The 17,559-nt window shown below is 36.1% G+C and overlaps 1 protein-coding gene across 1 annotated transcript; it reads left to right on the forward strand.

Moving 5' to 3' along the window:
• Positions 1-700: 700 nt before the first annotated feature.
• LOC121248550 (transcription factor MYB101) lies at positions 701-3,742 on the forward strand. Its single transcript, XM_041147045.1, has 3 exons — positions 701-1,166; positions 1,891-2,818; positions 3,058-3,742. The coding sequence occupies exons 1-3, from the start codon at positions 831-833 to the stop codon at positions 3,339-3,341; spliced, it is 1,548 nt and encodes a 515-aa protein (XP_041002979.1). The 5' UTR covers positions 701-830; the 3' UTR covers positions 3,342-3,742.
• Positions 3,743-17,559: the final 13,817 nt, after the last annotated feature.

Below are 17,559 nucleotides of genomic sequence, written 5' to 3' on the forward strand. Positions count from 1 at the left end.
TTTTAATTTCAAATTTTCAAAACTATGCTTTTTAAATATAAAAACAAATTTTAAAATATAATCATTAGGAAGAGATGAATAATTGCAAAAAGACTATAAATATTAAAAAAAAACGTGATGGTTAGAGGAAAAATAGTATAAAAATATGAGTATTGAAAAGTAAGAACTAAACAAAATTATTTAAATAAAGTAGTTGAAAGGATAGAATAAATGTGTTTTAAAAAGTGGATAGCTAAAATAGATGATAAGGCCTTTTTAGCTAAACCTAGCACGCACAAATTTTAGAGAGAGGCAACGCGAATGCTTTAGCATGCAACCCGGACCGAAATTGAAGCTCACACCTCTCAATAAATGCCTCTTAGGCACCCTCTCTGTGGGGTCGCTCCCTTCTACCCCCACAATTCCAAACCCCAAAGCTTGGTCCCACAAATCTCTCTCTCTCTCTCTCTCTGTCTCTGAATCCCAGCGTCTTTGTCTAAATCCAAACAAAAGACAAGCCTTCCAAGGAAGAAAGGAGATCATTGATTTCTCTCTCTTTCTTTCTCTCTCTCTCTTACCAATCTCTCCTCTCTATCTTAAACTCCCTCACCTTGGGAGAGGAGAGATCGAACTCTTCCAAACCTACATGCCTCATCTCCTTCCTATAGTGCTGCATACAAGATCCCCCATCATCAGAATACCAGTTCGATACAACACCTAGCTGCCATTATTTAAGCACTGAACCACTTCCACTTTCTCAAAGCTAACGAAACTGATCATAAGATAGGAAAGAATAAGAGAAGGAAGAAGGGTTCTAGGCTAAGGTGGTAGGCTCGATAGACAGGCCAAGGATGATCACGAAAAGCCAGGAAGGAGCACAGAGCGAGGCTGCTACTGGGCCTGCTAAAGGCGGTTCCGAGTCCAGCCGAGCGGGGTTGAAGAAGGGGCCATGGACAGCTGTGGAGGATGCTATCTTGGTAGAGTATGTGAAGAAGTATGGTGAAGGGAACTGGAATGCCGTGCAGAAGAATTGCGGGTTGATGCGGTGTGGCAAAAGTTGTAGATTGAGATGGGCTAACCATTTGAGGCCAAATCTCAAGAAGGGCTCATTTTCACCTGAAGAAGAGAGGATTATCATAGAACTTCACGCTAGACTCGGCAACAAATGGGCTCGCATGGCTTCTCAGGTATGCTCTTATTCAATTTGTTGAATATCAATCGTATACGACATGCATTCTCATTTTCATGCATATTCTTCTTTTTTGTAAGGTGATTATGTATTTTTATGATATTGGCATTGATTTCTTGTACCTTTTCTTGCCCATTTTCTTTGGTTTTGATCGCGACCCTTCGGTGTTTATTCTATTCAGATTGGTTTCTTCTTCTTATTCTTTTTTATGTTCTGATCATGTGGTTAGATCATTTCCTTTTAGAAAAAATTTTATGGTTATCTCGTTTTTCTAATCTGATCTTCCCTCGACCTTGATTGTGACCAAGCGCCGGTCTCCTTTCCCCCCTCATGTGTTTAGATGAGTGCGATGGCTTGCATGCATCATTTTTCTTCTTGTCTATTTCATCTTCATTAATATAAATGAAGCTCTTTGGATTTAGGAACATAAATTTCTCACTTCCTTGTTTTTGGATTCCATATGAACTTTCCGATTCTACTTTGTTTCCTTTTCTTTTGCATGATCAATTTGTTTCTTAATAAACAAATATATTCGCGTCTTTGATGCTGACCTCAAAGTACTTTTGTCTCTGGTCTCTCTCTCTCTCTCTCTCATTTTTGTTTGGACCCACCGCTTTATATTTTTCTGTGAAATTGGCCACCTACGTAGTTTTTTGTTTTTTTTTTTTTTTTTTTCTTGAACTCTTTGTTCTAACTCTGATTTCTCTGCTTTCTACCTTCAGTTACCTGGTCGAACTGACAACGAAATAAAAAACTACTGGAATACAAGAATGAAGAGACGCCTGAGATCCGGGTTGCCTATTTACCCTCAAGAAGTTCAGCAAGAAGCTGCAGCGTTTCACCTATTGAAACAGCAGCAGCAGCAAGATCACCTCCACCAAAAGCACCAAGATCATTCTTCTGCTGGTTCATTCTCAGCGCTACTCTCCTCTTCTCAACCTCTTGAGCTCAACTACAATCCCTCAATTTCCCTCTTTGAGACGATGAATTTCTCTTCGGCTGCAAACCATCTTCCTAACCAAGCATCTTATGAATCTTACTCTAAACCTAGCAACCAATTCAGGTTTTTCAGTGAAAACAATAATATTGCAGGCTATACTTTGCCCCTATCCCCCATTTCTCCTTTTGAATCATCACCGTCCACCGCTTTTAATCAGAATATATCATCCAAACCCATTTCATCTCCATTAATTGAATTCAGTTCAGACAGTCTTAGTAGGAGTTACAATGTCGGGGGCATGGCTGCAAGAGCTCCATATGAGCCATTCGGTGTAGCTCAGGATCTAGAAACAGAGCCCCCTTCAAACCAAACACCACCGCAGTCAACAACTCATGCTTCATCAACAGCCAGTGGCGATGAGAACTTTATGAGAGCTCCAAGCAATGCTAATGACTGTGAACTGGAGACGCCATTGTTGCAAGATGATAGTGGATTATTGAATGCTCTGTTAGTGGAATCTCAAACTCTTTCCGAGAAGTCCAAGGGAAAAGCATTATCAGCAGCCTCTTCCGACAAAGGGAAAAGCGTGGTGGTGGATGCACTCAGTAAGGAGGAAGACACAATGCATATGGAATCACCTATGAAGATTAGTGGTGAGACGAGCGCTGAGAAGCAGTGGGATGATTTGAACTCTTCTCAATCATCATTTGGTGAGTTTGTCCTTTTTGTTTCAACCTTTTTCCTGACAAATTTAAGATTGGCTTTCGTTAGCTCGTAATAGTAATGACTGCTACTTATGATCGGTATGCATTTCTCTCAACTCTCACCGATCCTTATTTTTTATTTAACATGTTTGCAAAAAATATATATGCCTTACAAGTACTTTTGTTGGTAAGCCATCTTCTGTAGCGCCATTGTGTTCATATGCTGTACCTTTTGGTTCAAACAGGGATGAAACCAACTGATCAGGATCAACTAGTGGAGATGAACTCCATGGATGATGATTTGCTGAGCCTACTGGACAACTTCCCATCAGCAATGCCAGCACCCGAGTGGTATCGTGGAGGTCTCAACATATCCAATGGGAAATCATCGGGTGTGGAAAGAGACAATATGAGACTTGATACTCAGCAAAATGCTTCGCCTGCGCCGGTTACAACCAGTACTACCACACCAGAGCATGAATGGGGCATCGGCCCTTATCAATGGAATAACATGCCTAGCATATGCTAGAGAGCTTCCTACAGATGTCTTGTGTTTCCATTTCTTTAGTCTAGGGTTAGTGCACTAGTGTCCATATGGTTTAAAGAGTAGATAATAGGGCTTCATAAGAGTTAAGAATTAGAGAGTAGTCTCCAGGTGGGTAAAAAAAAACTTAGTCTAATTTATTATTAGTTCATGTGTTGCTTGCAAGTTTAGCTTTGCTTTAGGCTTCATGAATTGTTACTTATATATATCATGGTGCAATGTTTGTTTGTTTGTGAGTGGCTTGTGCATGTAGAGGGGGAAAAAACAGAAAATATGTTGTGGCCGTATTGTATAATGTGTATATATATATATATATATATATATATATGATCATCAATGCAGTAATGCCTTTTACATTAGCCCCAACAGTTTAAATTTACATAATTTGTTATTTTCTTGTCTCCTTTGGTTATGAAACGAGGTACTTTTCAAAATCTGAAAGTTTTAAAAGTAGGATATATGGGTCATGTGTGGCTTCATGAGATGCAGAGATAAATTTAGTAAAGGCTAATTTGCGCACTTTTACTTTTAGATTGACTATATTTGTACGTATTCCACAATTGGCTCCTTTTAAGGGACAAAGCATGCATGACAAACCCAATTTGCCACACAATCATGATCAGTACTTTCATCCTTGAATCTCGTTAAGAATAGCAGTGCAAACTTGCTAAATGATCTGCCTTGTTGGATCATCTCTTTTAACTTGGGTTGCCTTCAATTTTTGGTAATGAAACGTCTCTATATTTAGTGGGGAGAAAGGGCTCACGCATAGCATCTTTTCCCCAATCGTCGCCGGCCACTTTCCTCTAAATGCTTCTAATAATATAGACTTACATATCCACAAATGTGAGAGGAAACATAGGAGATGCCTGTAATACGGTTCACCAAGTTAACATGATGCATGTTTTTCGTTTCCCCCTTTTTGTAGCTCCTTCAAGGACCATTAGTACTATTATCCTAAATAAATAGAAAACATGTATTACGATAGTCTTGATCAGGTTCACACATTTTAAATATCTCTGCATACTGCATACTAAAAAGCAATTATCATGATGATCCCAACACCATAAATGATGTTTAACATTGTGTGATCTATATATGTGTGTGTATATGTGTATTCCTCTTTTTCCCTCATATCTCTTCATTGGTTTTTCAAGGAATCAAGCATGGAGATTGCGTGAATCCAAGAGTGAATTATTAATATATACTTGTAGGTTATATTATATTGGTCACGGTACTATTCACACCTCCTCATTTTAAGGCATTGAATTCTCCCCATAAACCTTGTGTACGTAGTACCTCTCCTCATGTTCTTCTCACTTCAAAGGCTTACGTTGCGCCCACTAAAATAAAAAGACTTCGACGTTTCCACTGGTATAAACACTGGTTCATTTTATACCAATGCTGTTTAATATAATGTGATCAATTATCGTATAATTTTTTTTCAACTCCAATTGTTTGTTCCTAGGAATAAAAGTGGCATAGTTAATGAGATTAGATGAGACTGCAAACCCAACACTATTTCAATTACAGTATATAGAGGATTTTTTTATGATGAACAGGAATCCTTGATATGTTTGCAAGAAAAGAAGAGGAAGTAGTACAATTTGCAACAAGGAGAAATGAGAGAAATTGCTCTGCTGTGAATTGCATTGATCCATGAGATTTCTGTACACAAAGGAATATATATATGCTGGTACACGACTAACAATTAGCCAAAATGAAAGAATCACCATATAGCTCATCATGCATAACAGAAAAGGAATGAGAATAAATAAGAATAGAAGCTTCTAGTCATCCTAGTCAGGTCCTTCTTCACATGCATAATCAGTGGAGAGCAAACGACTTGTCGTAGATGTAGATGGACTTTGAGAACAACGACTTGTAGCACAGATATGTTGCAATACCCCCCCCCCCCCCCACCCCCCTCTAAAAAAAGAAGATGGAGAATAGAAGTTTACCATTCCCATCTTGAGCAAATGAGAGTGGAGAATGGAAGAAGTTAGGACTTTAATGAGGAGATCTGCAAGTTGCAGATGTGTAGAAACATGAGAAGTGGAAATAGAACCATCAAGGATCTTGTCTCGAATTAAGTGGCAATCTAGTTCGATGTCCCAGGTTCGCTCATGGAAAACTGGATTGGCAGCGATGTGAAGAGCTGCTTGGTTATCACAGATTAGTTGAGCAACTTGAGGGTGATGAACTTGAAGATCAGTAAGAAGAAACCTGAGCCAAGTGAGCTCAGAACAAGTTGCTGCCATGGCTCTATACTAGGCTTCAGCTAAGCGTGAAACCACAGTCTGCTTCTTAGACTTACAAGAAATGAGAGAGCTGCCAAATAGGACACAGTATCCAGTGACAGATCGACAAGTATCAGGGCAAGAAGCTCAGTCTGAGTCACAATAAGCAAGGAGTTGAAAAGGAGAAGCAACAAAGAATAGAATGTCTTGACTAGGAGCTAAATTAATGTACTTAGCACCTTATGAGCAGCAGCCAAGTGAGCTAAGGTAGGAGTAGCCATGAATTGACTTAGTGTATGAACAACATAACTTATATTTGGGCAAGTAATAGTGAGATATAATAATCTCCCTATTAACCGACGATAAATGGAAGGATCCTTCAACATAGAACCAGTTTCCTTGCTTAATTTCAAATTCTGGTCCATTGGCACCTTGATAGGTTTGGAACCTAAAGTGCTAGAATCAGCAAGGATGTCTAGAGCATATTTTTGTTGACAAATGTGAATTCCTTGAGAAGAACGAGCAACTTCACTACCAAGAAAGTAGCGGGAGAACCAAGGTCTTTAATTTTGAAGTGATCATTCAAGAAGACTTTGAGGACAGCTATAGAATCATGAGAGTCACTGGCCACAAGGATGTCATCAACATAGATTAGAAGAGCTGTAAAAGATTCGTTAGTTGTCTTGATAAAAAAACTATAATCGACCTTGGACTAAGTGAAGCCAAAATCCAATAAACAGGAGGTAAGTTTAGCATACCATTGTTTAGAGACTTGTTTCAAGCTATAGAGACTCTTTAACAATTTGCAAACCTAATTAGGACCTCCTTTGGAGTAACCAGGTGGTTTAGTCATATAGAATTCCTCTTCTAAGTTACCAAGGAGAAATACATTATTGACATCAAATTGATGCAAATGCCAACCTTGAATTGTAGCAATGGATAATAGGCATCTAACTATCACCATTTTTGCCATAGGTGAGGAAGTTTTAGTGTAATCAATGCCTTCTTGTTGGGTGTAGCCCTTTGCAACCAAACGAGCCTTTAATCTTTCTACACTGCCATCTGAATTGTGTTTTACTTTATACACATATTTGCAATCAATAGGCTCCTTTCCAGGAGGTAAATTTGTGAGAACCCAAGTGTTGTTTTGTTCTAAGGCATGCAATTCAGCATCCATGGTTGTGCACCAGTCAGAATCTTTCACTGCTTGATTGTAGCAACTAGGTTCAAAGACAGTAGAAATAGAAGAAGAAGAAAAGGCTTGAAAAAAAGGGAGAAAATTATCATAAGAGAAGTAATATTGCAATGGAAGAGAACAAGTAGAAGGAAAAGGAGATACCTGAACCTTGGACTGAGAAATGGGAGTCAAAGCAACCTACTGACAATGGAAGTCTTGAAGATAGTGAGGGGTTGTTCGAGTTCTAGTTATCCTGCGGAGGGTAGGCTCAATGGAAGGAGATGGAGGTGCAGGAGGTGAAGGAATTGTATTATCAGAAGGTGATTCAGCATGTATAGTGGTGGAAGGTGATGGTATGTCATTAGAAGGACAAAAAATAGGTGAAGATGAATAGTGTGTAGGAGGAGGATAATCAAGGAAATCAGGTAAGGGAGAAATAAAAACAAGAGAAGGAGAAGCATATGTATGGTGTGGGCTAGAATCAATGAGGTGAAGAGAAAAGAAAGGAAATGATTGTTCATGGAAAATAACATTTCTAGAGACAAAAGTGGTATGAGTTTCAAGATCCAAGAGTTTGTAGCCCTTAACTCCAAAGGGGTAACCCAGAAAAATACATTGTCTGCCTCTTGGATCAGATTTCTTGCGACCATGAGAAATTGTTGTGGCAAAACAAATGCATCCAAAGACTCTAAGGTGAGTGTATGTGGGTTTGAAAGAAAACAACACTTCATAGCATGATTTATTGTCAAGCAAAGGAGTAGGGGTTCGGTTGATGAGATAGATAGCTATGAGGAAGCAATCATTCCAAAAATGCAGAGATAAACCAGATTGAAATCGTAGGGCTCTAGCTACATTTAGGATGTGTTGGTGATTTCTCTCAACTATTCCATTTTGTTAAGGGATTTCCACACAAGACCTTTGATGAATGATGCCTTTCTGGTTAAAAAAATCTGTCATTTGGAGTTCAACCCCATTATCACTTTGAAGCACTTTAATTTTAGTGTCAAAGTGGGTTTCTATCATATTATAGGACTCAAGGCATTTTCTGGTTTCAGACTTGGTATGAAGTAAATAAACCCAAGTGGTGCATGAAAAATCATCAACAATGGTTAAAAAAAATCTACTTCCATCATAGGCAAGTATAGAACATTGGCCCCAAAGATCACAATGGATCATGTCAAATATAGCATGAGTCTTGTGATGACTAACAGGAAAAGAAAGTTTGTGTTGCTTAGCAATAAGACAAGCAAAGCAAGAAGTAACTTTACTAGAATTGAAAGTGTCTTTTACATCAGGATCATCAATTAAAACAAGCCTAGTATTAGAAATGTGACCAAGGCGACAATGCCAAAGGTTAGAAACATTGCTATTGTTCATGATAGAAGCAGAGATAGATGAAAAGGTAGCTGATATAGATGATAAAATTGCTACAAGGGCATTTGGAGGAACAATCTCTAGCAGGAGATGGTAGAGACTGCTCCTTCACCCATTCCAATCGTGATCTAGGTGGAAAGGTCTTGAATGAAGCAATGATTAGATAAGAAAAATAAACAACAAGTTGTGATTCTGTAAGTCTTTTCATAGAAATCAAATTGAATGAAAAAGATGGTCCACACAAGGCATTCTTAAGGAGAATGTTCTTGGTGACCTAAACATATGCCTAAGTGAGTGACGGGAATGGAAGTACCATTAGGCAATTTGACTACATAAGAGACTTATGAAATAATAGAGGAAAAAAAAAGGAAAAAAAAAGTGCTATAGATCATGTGATCTGTGGCACCCGAATCTATTGTCCAAGGGATCTTAGAAGAATGCAAAGGTTTGTGATCAAAAGAAGAAAGGTAGAGAGGTATACCAGATATCTTTGAAACTTTAGGTCCAGTGGAAACAGGTTGATGAACAACCTGTGCATGATTCACAGAGGGGCAAACAGTTGAAAAACCTTTGTGCTAGAGCAGGTTCATGAGCTGCTAATATTGCTCCTTAGTAAAACTCACTCTATCCTATAGATTAGAACCAATTGATAAGCTGGTTTGATTAACAAATGGTCTAGAATTCTTTACCTGATAAAATTTTTGCCCTGGAGGTTAACCATGTAACTTATAGCACTTTTCAATCACATGACCAATCTGATTGCAATGGGTGCAAATGGGATCTTGTGCATTCCCTATCTTGAAACAATTGTCAAAAGTATGACCCTGTATACGACAATGAGTGCAGTATGGTCTATCTTTCTTCCCATTCACAAAATTTTTCATGTTAGGTTTAAAAGAGGAATAAGAAGAGTTGGTGATCAGGGCCATAGTATCGGGGTTTGGAGAAGCAGAAATGATTTGGTGATGTTGTTCTTGATGTTGAATGAGGGAAAAAACTTTGTTGACAGGGGGAATAGGATCAAGGAGCATGATCTGGTCTCTAGCATTAGTCTACCTATCGTTTAGTCTCATAAGAAATTGAATAACATTGTCCTTTTGATGTCTATCATTGAGAACAATCAATTGTCCATAGAGTCTTGAGTTTACCATAGTAAATACTCATTGGATCATATTCTTGTCTCAGACTAGCCAGATTCCTTTTCAATTGGAAGATGTGAGGTCCATTCTATTGGGTGAAGCGGTCCCTGAGTTCATTCCACACATCTCGTGCATCATCAACAAAAGCAACACTTGATTTCATAGTAGTACTGATAGAGTTCTGTGTCTAGGATACGATCATTTCATTGCACCTCTCCCAAGCATTGAGTAAAGGGTCTTCAGGGCCAGTAGGTTTGGCAATACTCCCATTGATGAAACTGAGCTTATTTTTTGCTCTAAGAGCTCAACACATAGCTCGTGACCATGTTGCATAATCGTTGGTGGTGAGAAGATCACTAACAAGGGTAACAGTGATGTTGTCTCCATGATCAACACGGTAAGGATTGTTTGGGTCAAAGAATTTAAGAAAATGGGAAGTGGGTTTTGGATTTGGAGCAGTATCATTCTCAATGTTGGCTAATTGTTCTTCCATGGCTAAGGGGAAAGAAAGAAATACGAAATTAGAGGATCAGCCTACGCTCTACTACCATGTAAGAAAAGAAGAGGAAGCAGTATAATTTTCAACAAGGAGAAATAAGAGAAATTGCTCTGCTGTGAATTGCATTGATCCATGAGATTTATGTACACAAAGGAATATATATATATATATATATATATATATATATAAAAGAATCACTATACAACCCATCATAACAGAAAATGACTGAGAATAAAAGAATAAGAATAGAAGCTTCTAGTCATCTTAGTCATGTCCTTCTTCACGTGTATAATCAGTGGAGGGCAAACGACTTGAGGTAAATGTAGATGGACTTTGAGAACAATGACATGTAGCACTGGTACGTTACAATAATGTTTACCCATGTAGTTAAACTTTGAATCTGTGTACTCTTCCCAATGCAAATAAGATAAAGCATTAGCGCCTCTTTAGAACCGATGGACCATGACACCCATAAATTATTCTTTGCATCGACGAATTTGAATGTTAGGCTTGGAGGGAGCAAACCACCAAAAACCAAGCAAGCCTTATCACTTACCACTACAAAAAAAAATATAAAATAAAATAAAATGAGAATTTGGCACGATTCTTTTATCGGGACAAAATAAAAATTGTCTAAAAAATGAGTTGTTGGGATGAAATTCAAATTTTGTCTCCAAAAAATGACAGAAGTCATTAATCGTTCGAACAGTAAATTTTTTGTTCAAACGGTATATGTAGAGACAAGAAATCCTTCCCTAATAAAATATATGTTCGAACATTTACTAAAACGTTTGAAGATAATAAAATAAACATTCGAACGTATAATATATATGGTCAAACGAGAAATTAGATCGTTCAGTAACTAAATTTAAAGGGACATTGACTTATCATTCGAACAACTTACTACACTGTTCCAAAGTCAAGATTAATCTATGCTCGAACATAAAATAAATAATTTGAACGAAGATTAATTGCAAAAATCTTTTTAAACTTAATAAAATAAACTTTTAAACGGATATTATATAGGATCGAACGAGGAATTTTCAAGTTAAGTCACTAAATTTAGCGAGACTTTGACTTAGCATTTGAACAAATTATTACACCGTTCGAACATTTAGGTTAATCGATGTTCGAATGTAAATAAAGGGTTCAAATAAAAATTTATTGCAAAAATATCTTACGGAAATGGAGAAATGTTCGAATGGTTATACATTACGTTTAAACAATGAAAAAAATTTTACAACTTTTAATGCCAAGACAATACCTTAATTATGGAGAAATTTTTTAATTTATATAAAAAATCAGCAATTAAAGAATATATATAATAGAAATTAATAATTAATTTAGAAAAGAAAAAGAAGATTCATAATTAAATTAATTTTACAAAATACAAAATATTGTCGATATAAAAAATAAAAATAAAATGCAAATAAAAGATACAGACTACTACGAACCAACTCTTTAACCACATCCTCGACTCCAGCTAGGCGTGTCTCTAGCTGTGTTAGTCAAGTACTAATCGTGACCTGAGTCGCAAAGATGGTAGCAATCTTTATACGTAAATCAAAGATACTAGCATTAGTCTCTGTACGTAAGTTAGAGATGGCACTTCGGATCTCCATACGCACTGCATCAATCACCTCTGATGTCTGTGCACGGATCTCTACACGTACTATATTTGCAATCTCCTCATGAATAGCAGTGTGTGATGCCTCCTATGTGGATGTCTCACCAGCCGATACTCCATGATCTCTCAGGTGTGCATCTCCCTGAGTCTGGACCGGCTCTATAATAGGAGCACGAAGATGAAATCTCGAGTGTCCTATACTGCATGACAAGGTCAAGGAGTTGATCAGTCCAATCGGCTCATGAACATGCTCAACAATATCTGGCAAGACCCCAGCAGCTAGCAAAAACTGCGTAATCAGGATCCCAAATGGCAATATATCCGTCGTAATGTAGTGGGCCTCTAATCAAATCCTAGCGAATATATAACTTACTAGGTCGATAGGCACCCCATGAGCAAAGCGTGTCATAAACATCGCCCAATCCATGCCAACCTTTGACTCGAACTACTGCAGATCGATGTTGTTAGTGATAATTAAATTCATAATCTTGAAGAAACTAGATAAATCGGTCTCTTTGATGCTCTTGGTCCCATCATAGGGAGGAGCATCTGGACCAACAACCAGCTGCAGAACCTCATGATCAACGAGGCCATCGAGTTTATCCATATCAGAGCCCTCTTCCTCAACCTCGTCATCTCGGCTGACACCACCGAGCTCTTTATAAAACTCAGACACGATGTCAATATGAAATAACATCCCTTCCTTCACCCTTCTGGTCTATGACTAGTGTTCAACCACACTCAACGAATGCCAATGCCAATGCCAATGAATGACTCTCTGGGCAAATATCCTAAAAGTCGGAGATCTTCACCTGACGCTTCAATGAAACAGTTCACTCTCAAACTTCTTCACTAGAGAGTTGCCCTGATCTGCCATGTTTTCTTCTCCTATAAGTCATTCTCAACCTGAAATTTTATAAATAAAACCAAGAAATTTGGTTATAAAGTATAATACATTCACATTCACAAAATTACATGCTGATTAAAACAATGAGAAACTGTTTTGATAAATATTGTTCGATCAAGTCATTTTGTGTTCAAATGGTATAATAGTTTTTGAACAATTACATAACCGTTCAAACATTACCGAATGACACATATCGTTCGAACGTATAACAGTGTTCGAACGCAATGTTCAATACATGTTCGAATGGTTTCTAGAAACCATTCGAGGCTTGAGTTCTTAACATTCAAATGCATAAATCATTATTCAAACGGTTTCTAGATCAAACTTAGCAATGGCTAAGTCAACTCAGTGGCCATTAAAATGAAAGGAATCCACCGATTCCTTTCGTTCTTCCACAAATAATTAACATACAAGGTTAGGATGTACATAGAGGCATCCTGACCTTGTGTTTTCCAACCACCTACGGTGTCCATCGACGAAAACCATGATTTCATATTTTCTAACAATACTCAATCAAAACAACTCGAAATCAACCCATTAAACGCATGTAAGTTGTGCACCTCTTAACTAGAAGTGGTCTTTGACGGTGGTGATGATGACGGCGGTCAAACAGCACGAGAAGTGTTCGACGACGTAATGCTACTAGTCTCGATCGATATTACTGTAATGCGATCAATTGAGAAAGCCAACAGTCACTTATATGTGTTATACCGTTTTACGTTCGAACGTTACTATTTTACGATTCAAACGCTAGTATTTAATGTTCAAAAGGTGTCTATTTTAAATAGTATAATATATAGTATGATACTAGTATATGATATATATATATATTATGATATATTCTGTAAATGATACTATATAGTATGATGTCACTATATGATATACTTTATCATATTTGACCATATGATATCATCACTATATCACTATATATTTATATATAGTATATATCATAACTATATGATATCACTATATATTTTACTATATGATATATTTACAATATATTACTATATGATATCTATATAGTGTATATATATGATATATACTATATGATATCACTATATAGATATATCATACTATCATCATATATGATATATGATATACACTATATAGTTGGTATCATTATATCATCTATAGTTGATATATAGTGATATCATCATTATTAAGAAGCTTTGTTTGGCAATTGTTTAATTGATTTCTCAAATTATTTAATGTATGTGCAAAATATAGAATATGCAACTAATTTGCTCGTGAGTCTTATTTTTTCAATAATGACTTTGAATTAAATTTTGGTCTGAAGGAGAAGAGTAAGACTGTTGATGAGCTTATGTGTAATGCATTCCTGAAACATAAGGTCAAATGTCATGAGCATTACAATAAGTTCGAGATCAAGGATGACGCACGACAACATCCTTTTCAGGATGTCCAACCTTCAGTTTGGGAGAAATTTTGTGATATGTTTAAGGATCCTACATTTAAGGTAAATAAATAACTTGTTTTACATGTCATGGTTTATAATTTATCTTGCTAATATTTACAACTTCTATGAAGGAGCGAAATTCTATAAACAAAGCAAATATGTCGAACTTGAAAATCCATCATCATGCAGACTCAAGATTTTTTCATCGCCTCTTTAAAAAGTTGGTAAGTCTATTTTATATAATGGATTTCTCAAGTTTATTGTTTATATTATTCTAATGACATTATATCTATAAAATATTTTTCGTGTAGCAAAACTCAGATAGCAATTACGATCTGACAAAATTATATGCTGAATCACATATTGATCGTAATGGAGAGTGGATTCATCTCGATGCTTATAAAAATTATATAAGTATTATTATCTATTTTAAATAAATGTATTTATATATTTGTGCCAATATTAATTATTTCTCTTATGTGTAGAAAAAAATGGTTGTTCTGCGTGTTGAATCTGGAACTGATCAAAATTCTATAATAAGTGACATTGAAATTTTTACGAAGGTTTTAGGTCCACATTTAGGTTATTTTAGGAGTTTGGGTCATTGCTTCAAGTCACTTCTAAAGCATTGGAGGAAGTGAGGTCAGATATCGAGGAATTGAAGACAAATCAGCATGAGTTAGAGGCTCAGGTGGCCCAACAAGTTGACTTGGAGATATGAATGAAACAACAACAAGAGCAACATGCGGAGTTCAGGAAAGAAATGCAACTCCAAATGTAAATTCTTGTGTAACAATTTAGGCCTCCAAACAACTAATTTAATTTATAAATTCAGATTGTCAACTGTCTTTTGTATTATGAAAACTACTATTTTATTTAGTTAGTTTTCACTTATGAGACTACTTTTATGTTTGTTGGATATGTACTATTGTATTTTCAAATGTTATTTATGTGTATTTCATTTTCTATTAATAGATTGAAAAAAAATATTATACTATTCAAATGCAAAAAAACCATTCGAACAATTACTAAGTGACAACCATTCGAATGATTTAATAAGACATTCGAACGTAATGCGTAAACGGCATTCGAACAACCATCGCGTAAATTGAAAATTACTTAACCTTTCAAATAATAAACTAAACGTTCGAACGAATTTGAATAGTAAAATGTCCGAACATCAAACAGTAAGTTCAAACCTGAAAATCTTTAGTTCAAACATTCAACCATATGTGTTTGAACATTATAGAAAGTTAGAACATAAATGGTGACGTTCGAATGGACTCACGTTTGAACCAAATTTATTCAATCGAACAAATAATCCAATCCGTTTGAATAGTTTTACATATTCTAACAAGTAAATTTGACCGTTGGACCGAAATAAAATTGTCTCAAAAAAAATTTCTAGTCAAATGTTATGTAACTGTTTTCTCCAATTTCGTACAAAAAACCTTTTGAGACAGTGATATTAAGATGACTTTAGGACCTTTCTTTTTCGTCCTAAAAACTACTTTATGTTTTGGGATAAAAAATTTTGTCCCAAAAGAGTCCTTTTGTTGCAGTGTGCACAGCTCATAAAGCACTTAACAATCAACATATAATATTATTATATATGTTGGAATTTAAAGGAGTATGATAACTCCAACGTACGGTAGCATATTCATCTCATTCAGTACTTTCTTAATTATTTTGAGATATCATGATGGCACAGACAAGGATTCGTGCATCCTTAATTATTATTATTAATGTCGTTAATCGAGGACAGGCTCATGCAAGCATATTTAATTACGTACTGCCAACATTAATTAGTTAAGCTGGTAGTTTTATTCAAGAAGCAACCATAGAGTCATGGACAACTAGTTTTATTCACAGAGAATGAAATTTAGTGGCGCATGATTAGCTAGTTAGCTAAGTTGGCTTTCAACTTGCAAGGGGATCGAACAGTGTTCAATGGAAGATTGTCCAATACCAATACATAGTCTTGTACTGAATGAAAAATCTTGTAACACTTTTGATTAATGAAATGGTATTAGTCTGTTTGATTCAAAAAAAAGAATTACTACCAACATTAATGTCAAAATAAACATATATAGATAGATAGGGTTCCTGCAAATGCAAGTTATTTGTAAACATATTATCAAATTCTATAGGGAGAAAATTTTGAATACTAATAACTTGCCTAACGACGCATGCAGCATGGTCTAAATTGGTTCCTTTGTAGTAGTTGAATGCGACCTGATCATATATATATATATATATATATATATATATATATACAAATTCCCCTTTATGGGCATTACCTAAAATCATATATAAAAAATCAAACTTGTAATATATAGATAGATCATACAGATCACGACCTTAAACCGGTTTAGGACCCATTTCAATTCTTAAGAACCGGTACCACACCAGACCGCTTACAAATCATACTGAACCTAGTTTGATTATGGAAGCAGCTTTTCTAGACATCTCAGGCCGTTCTTACTTTGTCGAGATCATTGATTCCAATATTTATTAATGGGTTTTGCTACAGATAGGCACCAGGTGTAGGCACCATGCACTTCACTGACATGGAATTTTGTTGCGTTAGCGGTTATTTTATTAAAAAGAAAAAAAAAACACACACACACACACACACACACACAAAAGCATCATTCTCGTTCATCTCTCTCAAACCCCCTCTAGTTCCTCAGCCACAGTTGGTGAGATCCGGCCTTAGATCGGCATGTCTTGTACTTTGCTACTCCTCCACGTTTAGACTAAGATCGACTGCTCTCCTCCACCATTGAGCTTCGTCGTCAGGTAGTTGCATTGCATTATGCTTCAAGAGCTTTCCATGGATGTCTGAATTTATTAACCATTCTAAACCAAAAAGAGAGAGAAATAAACAAAAAAAAAAATCAACCCAGAAGAAGAAAATAAAGAACAGAAATCCAAATCCCTTGGTCGTAAAGCACTTGTAGAGGGTTATGACTTGGTGGTGGAGTCATCAGTCCTTTCTCTAATTCTCTATCACCTCCTATCCAATTAAACCAAAGTTCAATCAATATTATATAACAATTCAAAATACTGAACAACTTACTCTAGCTCCGTTTTCTTTTGTTTTCTGAGAGGAAAAAAAAATTTAAGTTTTATCGTGTCGATTTTGCTTATTGAGTGATCTGAATACAGAGAGAGAGAGAGAGTAACTTCTTTGATTGAGGATGCCATGATCTAGCAAATCGAAAGAGAAGATGGAAAATCAAGGAATTCAATTTAAGAGTTCATGTAGAGAGAGAGGGGGAGGGAAGGGAAGAGAAGATGAGGCAAGTCTATGAGTTTTTCACATTTGCCTCTTCCGTCCAAAATGTAGCCTCACTCACGTTTCGGCCAAAACGTGTATTTCATTAATCTTATGAGACAGGCTAGCACAAATCGTGTGCAATGTCTACGCAAACCATGCCTGAGTTTAGCATTTTTCTTTATTAATTATCCTTTTTGCTTTCAAGTTGGGTAAGTTACATTTATTCTTTTACCATATATAAGTATATATATATATATATCTATATTTCTCTATAATAACCAATAAAACATATTAGAAACCTTATTAGAGACCGAAAAAAAATGTTTTTGAGCTCTAGTACTCCACATGATTTGGCTACTTCAAGAACAAAGCCTAGTTTAATTAATCCATACTAGTAAATCATTTGAATGCAATAGGAAATATCATAATCTATCATGTATAGTAGCGTCCTTGATCTTGTTCCCCAATTTGGGTATCAGAGTACTCAAGGATCAAAGATTAAGAACTCTTTGCTTTGAATGAATCATATACCAACTACAA

Source organism: Juglans microcarpa x Juglans regia, chromosome 2D (genome assembly GCF_004785595.1).
Source record: "Juglans microcarpa x Juglans regia isolate MS1-56 chromosome 2D, Jm3101_v1.0, whole genome shotgun sequence".
NCBI lineage: Eukaryota > Viridiplantae > Streptophyta > Magnoliopsida > Fagales > Juglandaceae > Juglans > Juglans microcarpa x Juglans regia.

Coding starts and splice junctions, on each gene's coding strand:
- LOC121248550 (XM_041147045.1), top strand. CDS start 831: ATGATCACGAAAAGCCAGGAAGGAGCACAGAGCGAGGCTGCTACTGGG. Junction 1,167..1,890: donor GGGCTCGCATGGCTTCTCAG/GTATGCTCTTAT, acceptor TTCTACCTTCAG/TTACCTGGTCGAACTGACAA. Junction 2,819..3,057: donor CTCTTCTCAATCATCATTTG/GTGAGTTTGTCC, acceptor TGGTTCAAACAG/GGATGAAACCAACTGATCAG.